This window comes from Watersipora subatra, chromosome 1 (assembly GCF_963576615.1).
Source record: "Watersipora subatra chromosome 1, tzWatSuba1.1, whole genome shotgun sequence".
NCBI classification, from domain to species: Eukaryota; Metazoa; Bryozoa; class Gymnolaemata; order Cheilostomatida; family Watersiporidae; genus Watersipora; species Watersipora subatra.
Window position 1 is genome coordinate 56,549,877 of NC_088708.1, and position 24,033 is coordinate 56,573,909.

A 24,033-nucleotide genomic window follows, 5' to 3' on the forward strand; every position below is an offset into this window, starting at 1 on the left:
CATGCGATGGAGTTTTATCGTATTTTTCATCTTCATAGCATGTGAATGGTTCAAAACGTCGAATCTTTAATTCTTCGAAGCGATTCAAACCTCCGTTTCAAGATAGGGTATTTTTGAAAACATCGTAGCAACAACAAAGTACTGCATATCATGTAAACATCGATATTCGTATTATTGCACAAATCTCTGCGGTCGGAGGTTGGATTTTCATCGTTTTCATTAGTGACGCCATTACAGCATCTCATCTCAGCATGTGACTTTCATTACATCATCTCTGTTTTTAATGCACGTGCTTTAAAAAATAGTATCTTCAAAATAAAAATATTACCTCCGAAATTTAAAAATTTTTTACTTACACGCTTTGACAGTGACGCTTGACCTTATACGCATTTTACAGAGTGCCAGCCGCGATATAAATTATGCACCCCGTTGTAGATAAAAGCGCAACTGACTATTTATAGAAAACATGGAGTTGTACGACAATTTCTTCGTAGCACGTAAACTCATCAGCTACGAATAACTGTGAGTGGTGTGATCACTTCTGCGTATCATGTAAATTTGTCCTCCTCATTCCTACGATCAAAACCACAACTTCGAAGCTCAAAAATTCGTAGCGTGTAATACTAGTGATGTAGTTTATCGTTAGAAGCTGCCTTGACAATTTCTGAGATAAAGCGCATGCTAGTTGTCTCCCTGTGATAACTGGTGTCACCTAATTGGTTGCTGTCAGCTTTCTAAACAGCTAACGGGTAACATTTGGCTGTATACTGTATATAATTGCGCTACTACCTGTATAATTTTTTAGCATTTATTAATTTAATTAAATTTTTTTTATCAGGAGCACAAAGGTTGATAAAATAGCCGCATAGTTCAGTTCATTTCTAAAAATTGTTACAGTTGTCAGTATTCATGCTAGTAGCTTGTAGATATAACAGGCTAATAAATTGTTGGCTGACGTGAAGCCTAGGTCACAGCAGCTGACATAAGAAATTCAGTTTCATGCAAAAAACTATTTGATGGTGTGTACTATGTAGGCAATCCTTGTTGCCTTCCGCTGCTAATTTTGAAAGTTCAAATTATGTTAATATGTATTTTCATGCAAACCAACCTCAACTTACAATCACATCTATGTATGAATTTTTGAATATGCAATGTAAAGTTTGAGTAAATATTTGTCTCGACATACAAAATAATTTTCTACATGCAATGTCTGAAATTTTTTGAAACATTTTGAATTTGTAAGCATAAGTAAAAAACCGGATGGAAATTAAAAATAAACCATAAAATTGATTAGAAATATAAATTGAGATATTTAAAATTATATCTAGCATTAGTTGGAGTTAATTGTGTTGCATACTTTGACTACTCACTCGGCCACTGATTATGCGCGCTGCCAAGCTTTACACATCTGTTTATGTGTCTGTGAGGTGAAGTCTGATTATGTGTTTCTAAGGCGGAGTCTGATTATGTGTTTCTAAGGCGGAGTAATAAAGAAAAGACCTTTTTTACTGATTATTCCTTTATCTATTTAATCTTTTTACTAATAATTTAAGTTTTCAAGTATAGTTTCTTACATAAGTTTATATAATGCATCTGTTTGCTGTAATGGTATATGTTGTTTCTTAAAATATTTATCGTTGTTTTTGGACCCCAAAGGTGATTGAACATAAATATAAAGTCTTTATATAAGAATCTTTGCTCCAACATACAGTTATGTCAACGTATGAAGTGAATAAGAGAAAAGATCAAGTTCATATCATTTATAAGTTCATATGTCGAGGTTTGACTGTACAGGAACGACAATATAGGACTCAAAGACAACGGAAGACTCTGCTGATAATTGGAGCATTGTTGTGTGTAGTTGTTACATAAAATACTATCCCTGATAGCTTTATAAGGCAAGTAGGCTTGCTGCAAGGTGATTGGAATATATCTAATAAGGTTTCACTTGTTCATTCAAACCTTCAGACAATAGTCTACTTATAGTTTGCTGAATAACACAGTTGGAAGGTGGTGATGAGACAATAACCTTATAGTGTATACTGTGTGTAGCTGAGCTGAAGCACTGGCTTCTTTTTCCTTCCATCCTTTTTACTATAAGATTAACCTAGTTTCAAGCTAATACCTTTATTGCAAACTACGTGTATCAGATGCGTGGCATTAAAGGATGACCACACCACTGATGAAAACATCATTTCTATAATAGCGCATACTTCATAAAAACTTTCGATTTACTAAATGCCAAGCTATTATAGCAAAGGTTGTTAGCTTATTCTTTCATTGGGATGGCACATACTCCATAGATGAAGTATTACCTCATCCTTTCGTCCTTTGAAATAGTTCAGTGTGCGTTTGTAGAGACATTTTCATCAGCTGCTTGTCTTCATCAATTACGGTAGATCTACATCCATGGCTATAAAGGTCCAAGTAAAAGCTTCTTGTTGTACCCAGACTTATGGGTGTTCATGTTTGCACTGTATAATATACCAAAAGAGGGTTTCATACAAGTTCATTAAACTGATAGACATCAGAAGTAAGTAAAATGCTTGTATAGTGAATCGCTGCCACAAACTGGATTGTACGGTAACATGGATGAAAACTAGTCAGCCAGAGAGATGGTAAGTACCACTGGCTAATTTAGTAACAATATTTGTTGTAGGTTGCACAATCTCTCCAGTTACCATAGTATCACTGGATCGGTTAGTAACTTGAGTGTAGAGCTGAGTGGAATCTCACTCACGTCTGGGGACACTGCCATACTGGGTAAGTGACACAGGCTAGCAGGTGCTTGTGATGTTGGCTATGGGTGGGTTAAGGTTATGACCCACCCCATGCTAACTTGAGTGTTTTTTTCAACTGGCTCAGAGCAAAGTACAAACACATTAAATATTGAATTTTTCATTAAGTATATCCAGTATAAAACCTGAGAATCGGAATATTCTATGTTTAGTGGATGGATCATTGGGCAAGGTTTAGATATACTGTAGGCTAAGTAAAAGGGATTGCGAAACGCTAGAACTAGTGTCAGCCTCTCAGCACACTTACGGCATCTATCGTGAGTGTAATATTGTGTCCTTGACATGTAAACAAATAAATTTGAATTACGAAACGTATAATATAAATTTTATTTTTCCAGTACTCTTCATCCTTTACACCTTATTAATTTTTTACATGTAGAAAAAATCTACTAAAATTTATTACTCTATTGTAAATGTTGTTGTAAATTGATTTAATGCGTTATTTAGCTGTAGAGTGTGATCTACGCATCTGTTTTGTTCTTTCATTGGATGACTAGGTTGTCGTTATTATACAACTTGCATGAGCCTGAACAGCAATGGCTATGAGAGTGGTCGACAAGATGGTTAGTCAACTTTGCGCTAGTACAATGTTTCCTGCTATGCTTATTATTTTGTAAATTGTTGTTATGCATCATTATAAAAAAAACTTCAAAACCTAATGGACACCGATCAGATAGAAAAGTCTAGATCACAAATATTTGTCAACTATTATTGGCCAAAACAGATGCTATTTTTGTTAGACCTTTACCACGTGCGTTCTGTATGTTACCTGGAATAATGTTATAAGCTATTAGCTACACAGTCATAGCTTTCCTCATCGCACTAACATAGCTATAACTATTAGGCAAGAACGCGGAAATTAGTTTATGCAAGAGTAGGTAGCGTTGGTTTGGCCAAATGGTTTGGCCCAGAGAACTGGGCTTGGTCATAATAGCTTCAACTCTGCCATAAATATCTTCCAACAGGTGTGCTTAAAAAGCACTTCAAGTTTCAACAGCATTTACCAAGAATCTGCTAATGCCTGGAATAGTTGGTTTAACGCCATTTGAAAAGATAACATGATATGAGATTTTACATAGAAATATTGAATAAAGCTGTCGCTGGACTAAATCAGCTCCTAATCACATCTATGTATACAACAGGTCGATCTCTGCTGCTGGATGATGGACAGAAAAGAGCTTGTGCAACTATACAGGGAGCAGAACCTGTATCTTTTGCAACAGTCAATGGTCAAATAGCTGGCACAATACACGTGAGAGAGGTTGGCTCCAGATATGCCGTGTTCACCGATCTCATCACTACCATATCGCTAGCTTCACGGACAACTGTGTATGTTGGATCTCTATTGTTGGGTTCTTGATGATTCAGTACGCATCCCAACTATGAAAGTGTCTCATTTTTCCTTAATCGTGCATAAAATCTGTCAACTGGTGAAAGCAAAATCATGCAAGATGATACGTGCAATTTGGTTGCTATGCTGGTGGCTATACTCACATATTGAATTTCAATTAGTGTATTTTATCTGAGAAATAAACTTTTTAATTTCCTTATTTTGATTTTATACACGTTTTGTTCTACCAGCACGTTTGATTGCTTTCTGTCCTAATTTACTTAAGAAATTTGATTTTTGATCTCGCCACGCACCATATTTAGACAAGCACTATAAAGACACTGATTATATTTCTGTTTTGGTAGAAAAATTTGGAGGCGATGCAGATAAGTTTTTTCCAAACGATTACCAAATTTCAGACAATTTCGTAATGTGTATACCATTTATCCGTAACATGTATACCATTTAGCCGTAACATGTATACCATTTAGCCGTAACGTGTATACCATTTAGCCGTAACGTGTATACCATTCAGTCGTAACATGTATACCATTTAGCCGTAACGTGTATACCATTTAGCCGTAACATGTATACCATTTAGCCGTAACGTGTATACCATTTAGCCGTAACGTGTATACCATTTAGCCATGACACGTATACCATTTAGCCATGACACGTATACCATTTAGCCGTAACATGGAAATACCAACAGTTTCATATAGTTAACTGAATATGTATGCTCAGTATTATGTCTAGTCGTGTTTCCTGCAGCTGACCAATGAAATGGCAGTGTGTTAACCGATGCTCAGTATGAAACCTACAGAAAAAGGACTTTTTAGTCAAACGGTATTTGAATGGATCATTAAAGTCTAATGAAGGGGAAAAATTATAGAATTTAGATTAAGAGTTCATAAGGATAGAGCTTTACTGTGAGATTGGACTAGTTAACCTTGATGAATTAAGTATTCTTACCCAAGTTTGATTTCAGTCAAGTATGGCAATGGGTGGGTCAATACAAATTTTGAGATAAGTTTCATGTGGCATAGAAACAGTTAATATATATTGTAAGTAAATACATATGGCATTAAAACAAACACATTATACAAAGTAAATTGTATGTGAAGTGTTTCTGCGCAGGTTAAAGGTATATGATGGCAGCGTCGAGTTGGATCTACCCACGGCTCAGCGGCTTACCTCCGCAGACACCTCTCGATGCGATAACATCACAGGAAGCACACTCATTACCGAACTGCAGAGTGTGCCCGTTGCCGCCGGGGATTCTCACACAAGATGGCTGACCTATGTCTCAGCAAGCAATTTTGACTTCTCAAGTAAGATGAAGTTTTTATACATTTACACTCTTTAATTGATTCTCAATATGAATAATTGCCAGTTTTCAGTATGAATAACTATGATAGGGAGGGGGAGGTGGTCAAGCAGCAACATTTCTAAAAGTCTATAGGCTAATTTTGAGTATTGCTTAACTTTTATTAGAAGTTTTTATATGCCGATAACATGTTTCTACTTCATCTCAGCTGTAGTTGCCAAGTCAGCTCACAACATTAACGGATCAGCTCACGACGTTGACACACTGTCCTAGAAACTATGTTTGAAACTAAGTAGCGGTAAATAGTTGGCATTCTTTCTCTTACATAAACATTCTATAGGCCCATCAATATAGCGTTGACAGCAGGGTATATTCATACAAACGAAGATCATAGCATATCTTGTCTAGCATTGAGACCAGTTGGATTTAGTGAGAGTGACACACTTGGCAGATGGCAGATGTTGGTCGTTGTAGATGAGGACTATGTATGCTAGGTTAGTACTTCGATTGGCTGGCAGCATTCATCTAACTGAATGTTAGAGAATGCTTCAACTTCATCCCCAAAATGGTGTCGTCCACAATTGGCAAACTTTCGATACATTAAAAGATCGATAAATACAGTAGGTAGCTGTGGATAGACATTGTTCCAGCAGAGATTTATAGAAATTAGGTCGATGCAATTAAATCAACAGTGAAAGATCGATCTATTTGAAAAAGTATTACAGATTGGCTCAATAGCGGCAATTGGATTGTAAAGCAATAAATATGGTCTGCAATTCTCAGATACATAAGACTGATCTGGTATCTAATGTTGCTACCGAAATGATCTCAGCGATTTTATGCTTGCTATAGTTAACACTTTGACGTTCAGCAGCACACCAAGTGCAGTGTCAGAAATTGGATTAAAAAATATCGATATTATCAAGTGCCATGGACCAACTAATAAATACCGCAACTTTACATTTTACAAATATTGACCTTTTGGAAGATCGATCAGATTTTCAGCAAGAAGCGTCGCTGATTGTTGGCTGTTTGAGAAGGTGCTGTAAGCATTTTACTGTTACTGTCAGTAGTATATACATGTACTTGGTATGTAATTGCTCTCATATCAGCTAAAATATGTGCACGTCTCATCCGCTCGAAAGCCTTATCTATGTATATACAGCTCAGTGTTTATCTTTTCGTTAAATCTTGTGTACAGTAACTGTACACAAGAAATGGAAATTGTGACATACACGTAATCCCTGGTACAGTTATAGCAATTAAAATCTAGCAATGAAAAATCTGCACGGCACTGGATTTGATCTTGAGACCTCCATATCTAAAGGCGGCGGACTTAACCAATAAGCTTCACTTATTACACCAGGGTATACAACAGGGTATTATTAGGGTATACGACAGGGTATACAACAGGGTATTATTAGGGTATACGACAGGGTATACAACAGGGTATACAACAGGGTATACAACAGGGTATACAACAGGGTATTATTAGGGTATACGACAGGGTATACAACAGGGTATACAACAGGGTATACAACAGGGTGTTATTAGGGTATACAACAGGGTATACAACAGGGTATTATTAGGGTATACGACAGGGTATACGACAGGGTATACAACAGGGTATTACAACAGGGTATTATTGGGGTATAGGACAGACTCATTGGGCAAATAGTCATTACATTGATTAGGATACATAAAGGCTTGTTTGGGGTTAATAACTAGAACTGTTGACTGTTACATGTAACAATAGTTGTTGGGCCATAACACTGGAATATTGTTTTAGCAAAGATTTGAGTAAAGATTTAGATTCCCAGGTAAATTACTTAAACTCATTAGCATCAACAGTAGTAACTGTGGCCTCTACTTTTATGCTATCCAAAAGGAAAGACTAAAAGTAAATATAGCGGGATTTCCTATCGGTTTGTTATATTCACCAACTTGTTTTACAAATTTAATTGGTTTCCATGAATCGTACGTTTCTGGAAGGTTCGCTCTTACATGTAGTACACAGACATTGTAATTGAATCATCAAGTGTTGGTTGTCATAGTTACAGTATCAGGGAAGCGCTTGACACTATTAATGAATTAAGCTGAAGAAAACTATATTTTTCTTGGTACGCATTTGGCTTAAGTAGACAGCCATTATATTCTGGTGTCAAGGTTATTTCTAATAGCTTTCAGCTTCGCCGACTAGTCAAAAATGTGTGATCGTCTCCGACTGTGAGATACAAGAGAGCTTACATCTTCTTGAAAAACTTTGATAATTTAATTAAGCTCATGTATGAGTGCTGTCGGATTCTTTGCGCGTGGGAAGTACGGCGATTACACGCACACGAGAAGCTCAAATTGTTATTGATTACTTCTCAAAATTGTAAAAGTTATTGCAGTTTTTCCTTTGATTAGGGTATGCGATACAGTGTCATATAAGGCTCCTTGACAGCGTATAACAGCAAGATATTGCTATTATTGCATACCCAAGATATTTTTACATATTTTAACAGTTTTGCTTAGAATAGCAGAGCAAATAATAAACATGGTTAGTGTGTGCGAAAAATGTTTCATTGGATTTTTCTGTGGCACATTGATAGCGTAATCACCATCATCAAATATCGCAGAAAGAGAATAACTCCGAGTTTATAGATACTTGCAAGACTAAAGAAATAATTATTGCCTACTTGTTACATGATATTTTGTCACGCGCAGAGAATTGAATGCACTCTAAAATCAAAAATCTTCTTCAAACATGTTGGTACCAGCATTGATGTCAAACATCATGACCAGTATTTTAGTAAATACCTATAGCCTATTGCTAAACAGCATCAGCCCATGTAGTTAATTGTTTCCTTTTTAGCGGTCAGCTAAACTAAATGATTGCACACATTTTATTCGTGTAAAGCTGGTTTAGGGAGGACATGCATAGGGTTGTGAGAGAAGGATCAGCTCGCGACCAAAACGCGAGCTTATTGCCCAGTTTTATCTAAGCGGTTGGTGTTAGGAACTGTTTATTTCGAGGGGCTTAGAATAATAGAGCGAGTCTCATGTGAGTTGAGAACTAGCTATCACAGCGAGGGGAAAGCTGCCGGCATTGTCTAGAAATTTATGATCTTTATCATCAGTGTTTGTGCTACACAAAATGTCGGTTAAGTCTTTGGAGGAACATCAGCGTCTAGACAGAGACATCTAACTACTTGTCATAGTCAACACTAAGTTCTGTATTCAAATCTTTATTCTGTCATAGTTGAACAGTTTTTCGTTTTTAATTGAACATTCTCCTGTTGCACATACATTAAACGTAAACAAATCTATCTCTATAAATGTACTTTTGAGAAACCATTGCTGACAAAAAAATTCCAATATTTCTGTACTTATGGATTTTTCTATTTGTTCTCTATAATCTATATTACCGGTATATTGTATTTATATTATATATATAATTTATTATTTATTTTTGTTTCTATTTGTTCAAAGGTGGCTCGGTGCTAATTGGAGAGACATCTGATTTGTCTTGTGCCAACTTTCATATCTTTGAACCAAAGACTGTAGCTGCCAAGTTTAGTAGAAAGGGAGTTAAGGGTGCTGTTACATTCACACAAGAGAATCCCTACAAACCTACATTTGTTACTGTTGACCTTCAAGTAAGATATCCAGTTCAGTTATTGACCTTAGCAGAAATTATGTCGTTAGTTTCAACCACATAACCAATGGTGTCAACTCAAATCTATTGCTGGTATTGTTTTTTATTATGGCTAAAATTATCGGTAATTTTACTGGGGTTAAACAGTGCTACTTGGAGGTGGGCAGAATAAATGGGGTTAGAAGGATGGCTGATAGTGTCTCATCCTAAATGATGTGTTGAAAATTCTAATACAAAATGCAGTCAAGACAGAAAAAGAAATCCGAAATACTTTTTTACGTTTTTCAAAATAAGACTGTAATATTATATCTCAATAAGGCTGTTCTACCGACTCATACATCCAGTTATTCCTTATTCCACATTCAAGTGTCACGGAGAAGCCAAATCACAGTAATCACATTAAATATCTTGCTTGTTGCTTTCTCATAAATCACAAAATTAAACCTTAGTAGTGTCAGGACCCTTGGCACTACCAAGAGAAGTTGGTCATTTGCAGTTAGCACTCTTTTACATGCCTGCTTGACTGTATTGCGTGCATTGTCACCTTACATTTATTATGAGCAAAACACGGAGGGGGAACTTGTGTATCATAATAGAGTCTTATGTACCTTTTCAAATTGAGTAAACATATAGAACAAGGCCAGTCTAGTAGAACGTAAACTGATCAACCTGTGAGAGCACTAGGGGAGCTTTTTGCTGATCTTGTGATATAATCTTTACCTAAATGATATCGTTTGGGTAATCAACAGAGTTGTACGACAAGTGTTGGTATTAAACAAAGTTGTAAAGTCGGTATATATGCTTGTCTAGCAGCAAAATAATGTGCCTTAGATAAACCTACCCACCTAACAAGCTAAATTATATGTGATTGACCTAGCAAAAGGGTAAAATATGTGAGACCAGATCTAACAACAGGCTAAAATATGTGAGGGTAAAATAGCAACAGGGTAAACTATGTGAGACCAGCCTATCAACAGGGTAAAATATGTGGGACTGACCTAGCAACACAGTAAAATAATCAAGAAGGATGATATGTACCCTCTCGAGCTAAGGTTAAAAAATTGAACTAATTTTTAGGTTTTGAAATATCCGTGCTCAAAGTGATAGAATTACAATGATAATGAAACAAATGTGTAAGGACAATAGACATGGTTTATTGAATGTGTGAAGTTTATTTGTGAAAATATTTCGACGAATGAGGTTGCATGAAAGTGTAAACAGAACCCATTGTGTTCAACTACGCCACATTTGAGCCGTTTTGAGCGAGATTCCAAACTGCGGTGTTTTCATGATGGTGGCGATTAACTGTTCGTTTTTTAGCTTTTAGGAGCTTGTAATCACATTTCCACCTATTTTGAATCTACAACACAACAGAGTAAGATATGGTGAATCCGTTGATATCAAATAACTGTAATGTGAATTTTGTTGCAAGTCAACCTTTAAGCAATAGAAATCTATGTTTAGGGACTGGACAGCAAGGCAGCCGGCTACCACGTTCATCTGTACCCTCTACCATATGAGTTTAGCGCAGACACTGATCTTTGTGGAGTGACGAGTACAGGTGGTCACTTTAATCCCTTCCAAAGCGGTGTTGTTGGACTCACACAAGATGTACTAGAGGTATTTATAATAGGCATCCATTGGTCTACTTTCTATTTGCCCGTTTGTGTTATAAAAGGCACTCTGTCTAGTTTGAAGAAATATAACTTTGACACAATTATTGCATAATGTTAGCATTTCTTTTTTTGTAAACATAGCTTACTGCAACGTTTTTGATTTTGTTTCTTTTTTAAATGTCAATCATGCACTTAGCGCAATAGTATAAAGTGGATGACTCCAACCAGGCTGATGAATTTCTTTTCTCCAAAATCTTAAATTCCAAAATATTTTTGATAATTCTAGTTATTGTTGTTACAAGACTTGTTCAAAAACTTTGCAAAACTGATATTTGAGTGCATTACTATTGGATTTGATTCCATAAAGTTTTCTCTCAATCTAGGCTATAATTGGTCTTTTCACGATGTTCATAACTTATCTAGGATCTACAGAAGATATTAAAAACAAGACTAGTAACGGTGATTGAAAGGAAGACTAATAACGATGATTGAAAGGAAGACTAATTACGATGATTTTGCATAAGACTAGTAAAGACTAAAAGCAAATAATTATCAACAAAAAGACGGATACAGCTGATTGAAATTCGTTTAGCATTCAGCTTCATCTAAATAGCTTTATCATTCTGTAAATCAGGAGAAGATAACTGTGGTGTTGCGATGCTTTATTCAGTTTCGGAGTTGGGGCGATAGAATCTGCTGTATTATTCTATTGCTGGTTAATGTCTGTTCTGTATATTGTATACAGCTTTCAGCTGTGCGCTGCCTAAATTTTAGATCGGAGATCTAAGCACTAAGCACAGCTCTTTGGCAGGCAAAGAATTGATCAATGAGACATACATGGATCTTTACCTGCCCCTATTTGGTAAACACAGCATTGTGGGTAGAAGCCTGGTCATCCATTATCCAGACGGTGGCAGGTGGATCTGTGCTAACATCAGATATCCAGGGCCGGTTATTGTAGCCAAAGCAGAGCTGAACGGCGACGTTCATGGTTCGTTTTAACTATTATTTATGGCTCAGTTCGGTCTGAAATTTACCGGCTCTTCTCATTGGCTATCGCTGAACCTTAGTATCATTTCAGCAAAGGTTCAGCTCTTCTCATTGGCTACCGCTGAACCTTAGTATCATTTCAGCAAAGGTTCAGCTCTTCTCATTGGCTATCGCTGAACCTTAGTATCATTTCAGCAAAGGTTCAGCTCTTCTCATTGGCTACCGCTGAACCTTAGTATCATTTCAGCAAAGGTTCAGCTCTTCTCATTGGCTATCGCTGAACCTTAGTATCATTTCAGCAAAGGTTCAGCTCTTTTCATTGGCTATCGCTGAACCTTAGTATCATTTCAGCAAAGGTTCAGCTCTTCTCATTGGCTATCGCTGAACCTTAGTATCATTTCAGCAAAGGTTCAGCTCTTCTCATTGGCTATCGCTGAACCTTAGTATCATTTCAGCAAAGGTTCAGCTCTTCTCATTGGCTATCGCTGAACCTTAGTATCATTTCAGCAAAGGGTCAGCTCTTCTCATTGGCTACCGCTGAACCTTAGTATCATTTCAGCAAAGGTTCAGCTCTTCTCATTGGCTATCGCTGAACCTTAGTATCATTTCAGCAAAGGTTCAGCTCTTTTCATTGGCTATCGCTGAACCTTAGTATCATTTCAGCAAAGGTTCAGCTCTTCTCATTGGCTATCGCTGAACCTTAGTATCATTTCAGCAAAGGTTCAGCTCTTCTCATTGGCTATCGCTGAACCCTAGTATCATTTCAGCAAAGGTTCAGCTCTTCTCATTGGCTATCGCTGAACCTTAGTATCATTTCAGCAAAGGTTCAGCTCTTCTCATTGGCTATCGCTGAACCTTAGTATCAATTCAGCAAAGGTTCAGCTCTTCTCATTGGCTATCGCTGAACCTTAGTATTATTTCAGCAAAGGTTCAGCTCTTCTCATTGGCTATCACTGAACCTTAGTATCATTTCAGCAAAGGTTCAACTGTACCTTTGGTTAACTCAGCCATAAATATCTATGTGTATTTAATCAGTGATTTATTTTCATACATGAATGGAAAGCAGTAGAGTCTTTAACAACTTCTGTTGATGCATTGTTGATAGGGTACGGAGTCGTCATGCCTTAAGTGGTGCTCATCAGCAGTTCTTTAACTCTAATGTTCTCTCAAGCTTTACATTGCCGCTTTTACTAAGTATTTTAGATGGCTGTAGCTAGAATAGCTGAAGGGTCTCTGATAAATTAACAAGCGTGGCAACTCCAGTTTCTTATTCATATCCGGAGGGGCTCAGCTAGCGAAGAGTGGTCACTTGTTTCCCACTTGTTTATCCTATGCTATGAGCTGTAAGGGCTTGTAATGATGCAACAAATGCAAAATAGACTTGACAAATCAAATTGCATCATTACGTGATTGTCATTTCATTTTCATACTTAAAATTTGTCCTTCATCATAGTCACCTTTCTTCTGAAGACATTGATGTAGTTGCACTCAGGTTTTTACAGAGTCAGATAAGATTGCGTGTAATCAAATTTTATAAATTCTTAATAATTGTCAAAATTAAAGTAGATTAGTTTTGAAATTTTGTGTTATTGGTTAACTGACAGCACGATAATATTGCATAAACAGCAGCTGATAACATTACAAATTGGTGTTTGAATAATATTTTTGGTGTAATTTCGTCCAATTACCAGGATTTATCGACATTTTTAAGCCGTGGAAATAGACAAAAAGATTGCAATCTGCAAAATATTGACTGTAAACAGCTCTGAGGCTATATTATTGTGTTAAAATCACAGGTTTTTTAAAATTGAATTATCTAAAAATTGTTTGTTCAAAATCCTTATTCATGGCAGCAAAATAAGCGTAAATAGGTTTTAAACAGATGACTTCCGAAAATAGCTAATTTTTATGAACATTTTTTTAAATTTCATATTTGTGTGAAGGAAAATTTTTTTCAGCGCAATCCACAGGTTGAGATGAACGAGCTAATTGGTATAATTCTATAGTCACTACTTAAAAATTAATGCTTGACTTATAAATATGGCACAGGCATTTTTTCTATTTGTGGAATCTGCTTCGACCTTGCGTTACCATTATATGCCATGTTGGGCAACGGAAATATGTAGCGCGGCAACTAGGTAAGGAAAATGTATTTGAATGGCAGCCAACAATAACAATTTTGTCCCGCATTCACTTATTAGCTAATCCTCGCCCTTGACATCATATATCATACTTCTATGTTTTGCCCCCTAAAATTCACCCGTTACCGTCTTTATATAACAGTAATCTTTATAACTACTGTTTTTTCATCACATCCATCTTCTTACTTACTGTTGTTACATAATAGCAATCTTTATAATTACTGTTGTTATATACCATCAATCTTCTTACTTTCTGTTGTTACATAATAGCAATCTTTATAATTACTGTTGTTATATACCATCAATCTTCTTACTTTCTGTTGTTACATAACAGCAATCTTTATACTTACTGTTGTTATATACCATCAATCTTCTTACTTTCTGTTGTTACATAACAGCAATCTTTATACTTACTGTTGTTATATACCATCAATCTTCTTACTTTCTGTTGTTACATAACAGCAATCTTTATACTTACTGTTGTTATATACCATCAATCTTCTTACTTACTGTTGTTACATAACAGCAATCTTTATACTTACTGTTGTTATATACCATCAATCTTCTTACTTACTGTTGTTACATAACAGCAATCTTTATACTTACTGTTGTTATATACCATCAATCTTCTTACTTACTGTTGTTACAGAATAGCAATCTTTCAATGTTCATCTTTTACTAGCAAGTCTGTTTGCTGGCTATTACCACGTATTTTCCATGGATTTGAATTTATTTTTTGCATTAGATTTGATTATATTGGAAGGCAGTAGAAAGTTGCAAGTTTTTATTGCCATTGATAAACTTTGGCCAAAAAGTGTTTTGACCAGCTGTTGGTTGCTCAAAGGTAGCCTAATGACAAGCTTTTCATGCTATTACTGGAATGGCTGCTGAATACAATATCATTTTCTTATCTGGTTATTTCAGGAACTCTGACATTTGTGCAGAGAGAGAACATGCCCTGGGATGACACATCTGTATATGTGGAGATGACAGATGCAGGATCTAGCAGTGGTCCTACCAATCAACATAACTATCATATACACAGCGACCCTGTTGGGGACGATTATATGTCTGCTGATGGCAGATGTGCATCAACAGGGGGCCACTGGAACCCTTTTGATGTCGCTGTAGATGGTGAGATTACTGTCTGAACCTGAGGTTAAATTTTATCAAGGCTCTCAGATGACTCTTTGAAATAAGACTGAAGACAGCGATATGAGTTTCTCATTTTGCAAGTACTTGGAGATTTTGCAAAATACATTTAAAGCTTCGAGACTCAAGCAATTTTAAGCAAAAAAATTTACTTAGCTGTTTTCAATAAGCTATGTTATATATATACATGTGTTGAATATTGTAGTATATTGTATTCAAATGCGGTTTTTAGGCTATGAGATTTCCAGTTAGCATAACCACGTTATTGCTTTTTACATTTCCAGAAAAGCTTGGTTAGTTTGCATGCATACCTTTTGTTACTTTCTGTGTTTAAATATTGGGATTAATCACAAGGAAGTTATTCAAAATTATGTATTAAGTCAGTCAATCATTGTGTCAGTTCAGAGCAGTCAGTGAGTTGAATATTTACTATTTTTTTATATTTTGGAGACGAGTGTATGATGAGGAGACACCTTAGTAAAAGTCTTATCAGAGTTACCAGATCTGTCATATATCTAAATCTGCCTATATTAGTGCTTATATTGAGCTGTTGACTAGTTTAAACTGCTGTGAAGTCAAAAATATGTAGACTTATGCCTTCTCTCATTATTGCTCACAAGTATTGAGGGAGTAAGACAGTAAACAGGCAGTGAATTAAATCAACTTTCACAATAAACCTTGTTTACTTTATATTACTTGCGTGTTAGCAATATTTCTATTGTATTGATGGTTTGTGCCCTCGTTTCTTGACATGACAGTTACAGGTTTTCAATTCATTTCTACTTACATGATATGAACAAATTGCATACAATATCTGACAAGTATTTTAAATATATAATTGCTAGCTGCTTTAACAATCTTCCACATAATACCTGTTCACTTTATCGGGAAGGGTATTGTAAACGATAAATGACAGACAATTGATTTTGTTCTATTGGCTAACTGTTGCCCTTTTTTATGTTTCTTTGGTGACATAGTTGAGAAAAAATCTGTATGAAATAAAATTATTGCCAATAAAGTAATATATATAATACATATAATATCTGCCATATTTATCTTATGGGCTGGTTGTTCTCCACCAGGTGGAACTAGTGCTGAAGATACGCTATGAAGTTTTGAAAGCATCAACATCAGTTGGTGATCGAAGTTAGCATTGTTGCAGATACCAGTGTGTATTCATCAGCATGCCCAGCCAACAGATTTGCCTGTGAGATAGGAGACTTGAGTAAGAAGTATGGGGAGACAATAGACATTCCGGAGAGTCCAAGTATTTCTAAGTACTTTTACACGGATGAACTTCCCCTCTCATCAGCCTATTCCATCATTAAGAAGTCGGTGACTGTACACCAGGAGTATTCAGCAGCTGGCAGATACGTCTGTGGTGACATCTTGCAGAAGGTAGAATGCTTTCACAAATTTCACTGCCTCAGCTGGTATAGTAGATATTGCAATATTAGGCAATGCTTCAGGGGACTTGAGTTATTCGGGCAATGCTTCAGGGGACTTGAGTTACTGGGGCAATGCTTCAGGGGACTTGTGGTACTCGGGCATTGCTTCAGGGGACTTGAGGTACACGGGCAATGCTTCAGGGAACTTGAGGTACTCGGGCAATGCTTCAGGGGACTTGAGGTACTCGGCAATGCTTCAGGGCACTTGAGGTACTCGGAGAGTCTGAGTATTGCAGGCATGTAATAAAGTCAGTCTTTTTCTAAAAACCAAACCTAGAGCGAGATAAATTTTACTCTGTGGAACATGCCAAGCCCTTTGGGAAAGGCTTTTGACACTTCCAATCATTTATGGCAGATTTTATCTCCTGTCTATAAGATAACATTTTAGTCTACATAATTAAACAAAATTGATGCTTGCTTGTCAAAGTGTCAATCAAGTATACACTTGGGATAGGAATCAATTATATCCTATAAACTCAGCTTATATAACTCGAGGAATTTCAGTTTTTCAAATTAACTTTATGAACTTGTTTTGCCACAAAAATGAAACCATTATTTTCCAGATATTAGCTTGGTGTCCTCTTGTTCACATGTCACAAAATATTATGACTGAATTTCACAATCTCGGATAAATAGTAAAGTAGTCACGTTACCATTTCTAGCTGTTTCATCTTCTTCCTGTTTTTCACTGTGCCCGGTTCAATGCGCTATAAGAATTTCTGTGTCAGTTTTGATTAACGAAAATGAGGAACGTGTTGCGCAAATATTATTGATAGCTATGAAGTGGTCATGATCTTAGGAAGTATGTGGGTGAAAAATGTCGGTAATATTATTGATTGACTCAAAAACTAATTTCTTTTCTACTGAAACCTGGTTTCTGTGTCAGTATGTCAGCATGTCAGTTTAGTTGTGTGAACACTTATTAATATTTGGTACCATCTTTTCTGAACATGCGCTAGCTTTAGGTTTATGTATCACAGTGGAACCTTGGTTCTTGAACATAATCCGTTCCAAAAGGTTGTTCGAAAACTGAGTTGTTCGAGATCCGAAACAATTTTTCCCTTTAGAATTAATGTATGTCAATTTTTATCCATTACAAGTCAATAAACAACTTCGGTAAAGTGATCTTTTCATATTTTACACCATAAACTGTACTGTATATTATAAATAAAAACGCGTAGCTATAGATTTTGTTCAATTTTAATAAAAGATTTTCTATCTATGATGATGAAAAAAGACAACAAAAGTAAACATTTTGTATTTTTTGCTCTTAAAACATCGAAAATATTAAAGGTTAAGATACAATACCAGAAATTGCAGATAATGAAACAGCAAAGAATGCAACAGATCAGTTGCATCAAAAATTGTGTGAAAAAAAATTATAAACACCAATGGCACATTTACTTCATATTTTCGAAGGAGAATGCTCGCTCCTCCAAAACAATCTAGGGTAACTTGACTGGAGGGGTTGTCTCTCTAGCAAATCTCTTTGGTAGAGGAGACGTCGTCCTAGATGGTTTCTTCCTTTTTTGTAAAAAATTTATGAAGCGTAATTTGCTTCTCCCTTTGTTTAAGAACCATCCGAAAGTGGCTCATAACATGTCGAATGTTTCCATGCTGTTTCCGGAGTTGTTCCGAACGTTTAATTTCAATGCCCATGCTCCGATTTGGTCGAGAACCGAATTTATGCTCGAGATCCGAGTTGAACAAATCTCAAAATTTTTTGGTAGAGAACCGAAGCGTTTGAGGACCGAGGTTCCACTGTAGTTCCACTGTAGTTCCACTGTAGTTCCACTGTAGTTCCACTGTAGTTCCACTGTAGTTCCACTGTAGTTCCACTGTAGTTCCACTGTAGTTCCACTGTAGTTCCACTGTAGTTCCACTGTAGTTCCACTGTAGTTCCACTGTAGTTCCACTGTAGTTCCACTGTAGTTCCACTGTAGTTCCACTGTAGTTCCACTGTAGTTCCACTGTAGTTCCACTGTAGTTCCACTGTAGTTCCACTGTAGTTCCACTGTAGTTCCACTGTAGTTCCACTGTAGTTCCACTGTAGTTCCACTGTAGTTCCACTGTAGTTCCACTGTAGTTCCACTGTAGTTCCACTGTAGTTCCACTGTAGTTCCACTGTAGTTCCACTGTAGTTCCACTGTAGTTCCACTGTAGTTCCACTGTAGTTCCACTGTAGTTTCAGCGCATTCACAGGAACACAATATTTTTTTACTATTACAGTGGAAACTGTTTAAAAACATTTGCTTTTAAGGCAAATAATCACGAAAGTAAAACACGAAAGTAAAAACAATGATACTTTTCATAAACATGTTGATTCGGCCCTATGCAGTATAACGAGGTGGGCTTTACCACTTGTACTGATGGTAGCATTTAGGTTGGCAATGGTGACATCTTCATGCAATGTGGGTTAGTTATACTGCATAATTTGCCTCTTGTAACAGGTTGGCAATGGTGACATCTTCATGCAATGTGGGTTAGTTATACTGCATAATTTGCCTCTTGTAACAGGTTGGCAATGGTGACATCTTCATGCAATGTGGGTTAGTTATACTGCATAATTTGCCTCTTGTAACAGGTTAGCAATGGTGACATCTTCATGCAATGTGGGTTAGTTATACTGCATAATTTGCCTCTTGTAACAGGTTAGCAATGGTGACATCTTCATGCAATGTGGGTTAGTTATACTGCATAATTTGCCTCTTGTAACAACAAAGTAAAAGTGAAGTTTAGTCACAAATGTGAAAAATATGCCTGCCTTTGGTGATAGATTTGTCAATTATTTATAGCATATGTTGCAAGGTTCACTCGTGTCAGTAGACTACGCAATCTTCTGCCGCCTCTCTGCTATTGCGAAATTTCTTTATGGCTTGGTTTATAATACGTAACACAACCAAAGTAGAACTAAGTGTTTAGGATAGACCAGGCCACTCCTAGTTCCTTATCACGGATAGCCAATAAAAATAACAAACTTTTCGGTCAAGCTGCTTGAATGTCAAAAACTTTACTACCGTGAGTAACAATGAACGATTGGGGTGCAGCCGTTAGCCTTTGTTCTAAAAGGTCTTACATAAAGATACTTGGAAATTGAAGTAAAGTAAATATACCTACTTGGAATAAAGTAAAAACATTTTGGGGAAAACTTCTTTAATAATAATTCCGTAATAATGAGCCAGAGGCTGAGTTTATCACAAGAAGTAGCGTTATGTTGAAAGTGTGGTGGAGCCATGCAGATCACTCTACCATTGCTGGTCCTTTCAATAATCCCCTAATGCCGGACTGTATGTTTGAAACACTTTCAAGAATCCTAGAATACTCAGGAAGCTCAAGTGTTGTTTCTGTTAGATAAATACACTGCATCTCCGAGTTACTACGTCTCTGTTTTGCTGGTTTTTGCCTTACAATGTGGAACACAATGTTGTTTCATGCCCTCCATACGGCATATTTTTTCTCTACGCAGTATCAACAAAAATGTCACTCAAAATTCCAATTTGGCTGTCAATTTACTGAATACATCGGAATAACATAGATGCTGGTATGCTATTCGCCGAAATCCCTTCCGCAACGCCTAAATGAAATATGATGCTTGCTCTCTTTCTCAGTTCAGTATCAGCCTACTCGTTATAAGTTATAGTGATAACAAACTCGGAAACAGGAAATAAAAATTAAAGTTTAGTTCAGTACAATACGTACAAAAACTTAGCTTTCAGTGTGTGTTTAGTCAACTAAATTCATTTAGGTTAAATTCAAAGTTTATGTTATATGTCTGTCTCGAAGGTAGGAGTTCCATACGTACCGTACATAGTAATGTTACGTTTTATTGCAGATCATAACTACTGAATACACTAAAGTTACTGTAGGTGACTATAGTTAATAAGGTTAACATATTGTTTTGTTACTAATTTTTAATATGAACAGTCCGTACATGTATATAAAATTTTATGCTTTTCATAAGGAGGTGTTTACATTAGATAATGATTATGGGTTTCTATACCTCTCTGTACAACATTTTCACCTTACGATGCCAAAACCGGAATGAATTAATGTCTCCTGTAATTAATGTCTACTGAATTAATGTCTGCTGCATATGAACAATGGCCACAGTGAACTAGTGGAGCCAATGCAATACAGCTCCTGTTGTTTGGGTTAGCATTATGGGTAGAAACTGTGTGAAGGTCACTCAACTTAACAACTGAAGATGCACATCTCCATTAGATAACAACTCTCACTGTTTTTTTGGTCTCCTCAATAAAACTCAGTAAACTTCTTTGTTACTTTTATTATTTACATTTCCGACAAGAAATTGATTCTTAATTCACTCTTATTTCAATGAAAGGGTAACTTATGTTAAGCTTTTAAGGATTCTATGAGAAAATATAGATATTTCTCTATCACTTCAGATTTGTTTGTTGTTTGAGGTGATCTGACTGTGAGGATACTTCAAGATTAAAATCGCTAAAACTTGATCGTGGTTAAAATGCTCAATAGAAAAAGACTTTCCCGAACTTCTTTAAAAATGATGTCAGTCGAGCATATTGTTTGCAATAGACATACGGTCTCATCGGCATCAGGAACTTGTTTAAACAGCATTTTGTGGGAAACAATTGGACAACTTCTAATCAACTTATCTTTAAATCATTTAAAACAACTATAGCATTGTATTTGAAGTTATATTTAAATTTTTATTCCAACGATCGTGAGCAAACCCTAAATATAATACATGTCAATAGAGACCTGCCGCGCAACACTGCAACTTGAACGCTATAGCTATGTCATAACAAAAGGAACAAACAGAAAGAGCGGCTACTCACGTAACTTTTGAGAATTCCGGGCACGTTTTACCTCCGAGTGTTTTAATCTGATCCTAATCTAATTTTGAGCCCATTTAAATCTTGAAATGTTCTTGCAGTCAGATCACCGTAAACAATAAATATAATCTCAATAGTTGAAAAAACATACCTATACCTTGTGATAAAATCTTTTATATTTGGACTTGAGTAACCCTTGAACCAACTCTATCTGCCATGGCATCAATTGGGCATTTTAAATCTAATGAGTTGAGTATTTAACTCCATCAGGCAAATAGTTATGTCAAAGTGTATTTAGAGAAGCTTAACCGATGAAGAAAGTTTTCAGATTGTTTCAAAGATGCTAAACTTGATGTGAAGTCTGTACTTTATATAAACATCTTTTGCTACAGCCTCAGTATTACCATCTCAAAATTGAATATTTCAACCTTTATTTGTGACAGTTGAACCCCGTGGTGACAACTGATGTATATTGGCACAACGGACCGTTAAATGGCACTGTGGAAGGATCTATAACAATGACATCATATGACATACCGACAGCAGTATCTGTCGTGTCGGTCAATATGAGTGGACTTGACAAAAAGGCTGATGAATGGCATATACACTCGCTGACTCTAAATACTCCACAGCCAGGAGATAATGTATGCGACACGACATCTGTTCATTACAATCCATTAGGTACGTAACTATAACTGCCAACAACTATAGTTAGGGTTGTGACCATTACGAAAAAGGATAACTGCTCATTGACAAGTTCTCACAGGTGCCCAGATGTAAAATGCTTGGTTATTTTTCTCTGGATATCTATGTAGTCACATTAACAGTGCAGTACTGAACATTTCACAGCCATGCAGTATGATTTTGTTATGTACTTTTACTACTGTGCCGCATGCAGTATACATGCAGTATACTAAGCAGTATTCGTGCAGTGGTGCATAGGGTGTCAGGATGGCCTAGTGGTAGTGCCTTTGACTTTTCAACCATGAGGTTGGTAGTTTGAGTCCTGCATAGTGTCGATCTGACAAAAAGGTCTCAAGCTTTGACCCTAAACGAATACTGGTTTAGGGTCAAAAGGTAGTGCAGTGGTAGTATTACCTTTTGCACCTAGTATTACCTAGTGGGCATTATGAAATGCTAAATGCAATTCTAATGCGTCACAAAATTGAGCGTAGTATCCTTACCAAGCTTTTAAATATTATTGTCTAGTATATGTTTATATGTATCATTTGATATCTGAAACCTGGTGCTTATATTCGTAACCATTGAAGGTCAATCTGGAGCCTTGGTGTTTGCAATTATTCTATGATGTTGATCAGAGTAAACAAAAAGTTTGAGAAGTACCTTGAAGTGGCCTTGAAAAAGCAATTAAGGTTTAGAAAAGTTCCCATCAAACTAAAGTTTGAAGAATGTATCAGTTGTTAAAGCTTTGAGGTGACTTCAGTAGACACTACTATAACATAAATAATCCATTCCGAGAACGTTATTATTATAGAGATTGTACGTTATAGGAGCGTCTACTGTAGAGAAAAATATTTATGGGAGAGTATAAATAGTATGTGACAGTCATGAGAATTATGAGAAGTTGCTATAATTTCAGATTCCGAAGTTAAAAGTCATTTCTTGACGGTTATGTAACTCATGATTAATCATAGTCTTTCCTCCAACCTTTCCGCTTTACGCAAACAAGAGCGAACAATGCATATCCTCATTTACAGCAATAAACAACAAGATTGTATTCATGAGCATTGGCAGATAACAGTTGTTTTACTCCTCATTGAAAAGCGTGGCAAAATAAGGTGTTAATGAGGAGATAACTACAAAGATATCACTAGTACTGACAGTTACTGTACATGTATACATCAGCTATATCACCAATGTAAAACCAAGTATAGTCACATAATATTACTGTTGTGTTGTACTATAGATACTTCAGATAACAAAAGCTTTTATTTCTTGATTCACAACTACCATGAACTTTAGTTTACCAAAATTTATTTATTTCGCTTCAATTGCAATTATTACAAGGAAAAGTTTTCGCCGACTTTAATAATTTGGTGTTTTTTTGTGAGCATTTTCACACAGGCATGCATACAAAGACTGAAGTTTTTTTTATTTTGACAAGAGCTTTTTGGTTGTGATCTTTTGATTAGCTGCAGCAGAGAGTAAGCTCTCTAGCTCTTGTTCTATTTTACCAATTGTACACGATGACCACAGCATCGTGTTGCTGTTAATGTCATTAAAAGCGAATATGATTTTTTGTAAATCAATATCTATTCTATAAAAATCAATATATATCATTGGAAAGTGGATAAATATATCTATATTTGATAAAGTGGATAAAGCACAACTTATCTGCCTAGATTGCCTTACTGACATTACTAAATTAATTTGCGTTAGACATTGGTGTTGCTCTGAAAAGCTCGGATGAAAGTGGACTTATGACAACAAAATTAAAACATTGCCCAAGCCGCACTGTACATGTAACTGGTATTGTGTATTGTGTTCCTTTAGAGAGAGCTTGATGTACTGCTGGTCTTCTGGTGTCTGTGTTTGTCAGTATATAAGGTAAAAAGCTATCTATGTAGGCTCTTTGATGTTGGTTTTTAGTAATTTTACTATTATACTAAATATGGTGCTATCACACACTTAATGTTTGTGTTACAGAAGCTGTCGATAAGGTCACAGGTAAGACTCTAGACAGCTATGAGATAGGAGATTTCTCTAACAAGTTTGTGTCGATGAGCGGCTTTGACAATTTTCAAATTAAGGTAAGG

The 24,033-nt window shown here is 36.2% G+C and overlaps 1 protein-coding gene across 1 annotated transcript in view; it reads left to right on the plus strand.

The window, feature by feature from the left end:
- The window catches only part of LOC137408589 (uncharacterized), a 50,301-nt gene that overhangs the window by 5,428 nt on the left and 20,840 nt on the right, over nt 1-24,033 (plus strand). The window contains exons 3-12 of the mRNA XM_068095174.1: nt 2,660-2,763; nt 3,941-4,127; nt 5,266-5,459; nt 8,930-9,096; nt 10,560-10,715; nt 11,486-11,702; nt 14,767-14,976; nt 16,157-16,392; nt 21,700-21,937; nt 23,924-24,027. Of these exons, the coding sequence (XP_067951275.1) occupies nt 2,660-2,763; nt 3,941-4,127; nt 5,266-5,459; nt 8,930-9,096; nt 10,560-10,715; nt 11,486-11,702; nt 14,767-14,976; nt 16,157-16,392; nt 21,700-21,937; nt 23,924-24,027 (1,813 nt within the window). The remainder of the gene's footprint in view (nt 1-2,659; nt 2,764-3,940; nt 4,128-5,265; nt 5,460-8,929; nt 9,097-10,559; nt 10,716-11,485; nt 11,703-14,766; nt 14,977-16,156; nt 16,393-21,699; nt 21,938-23,923; nt 24,028-24,033) is intronic.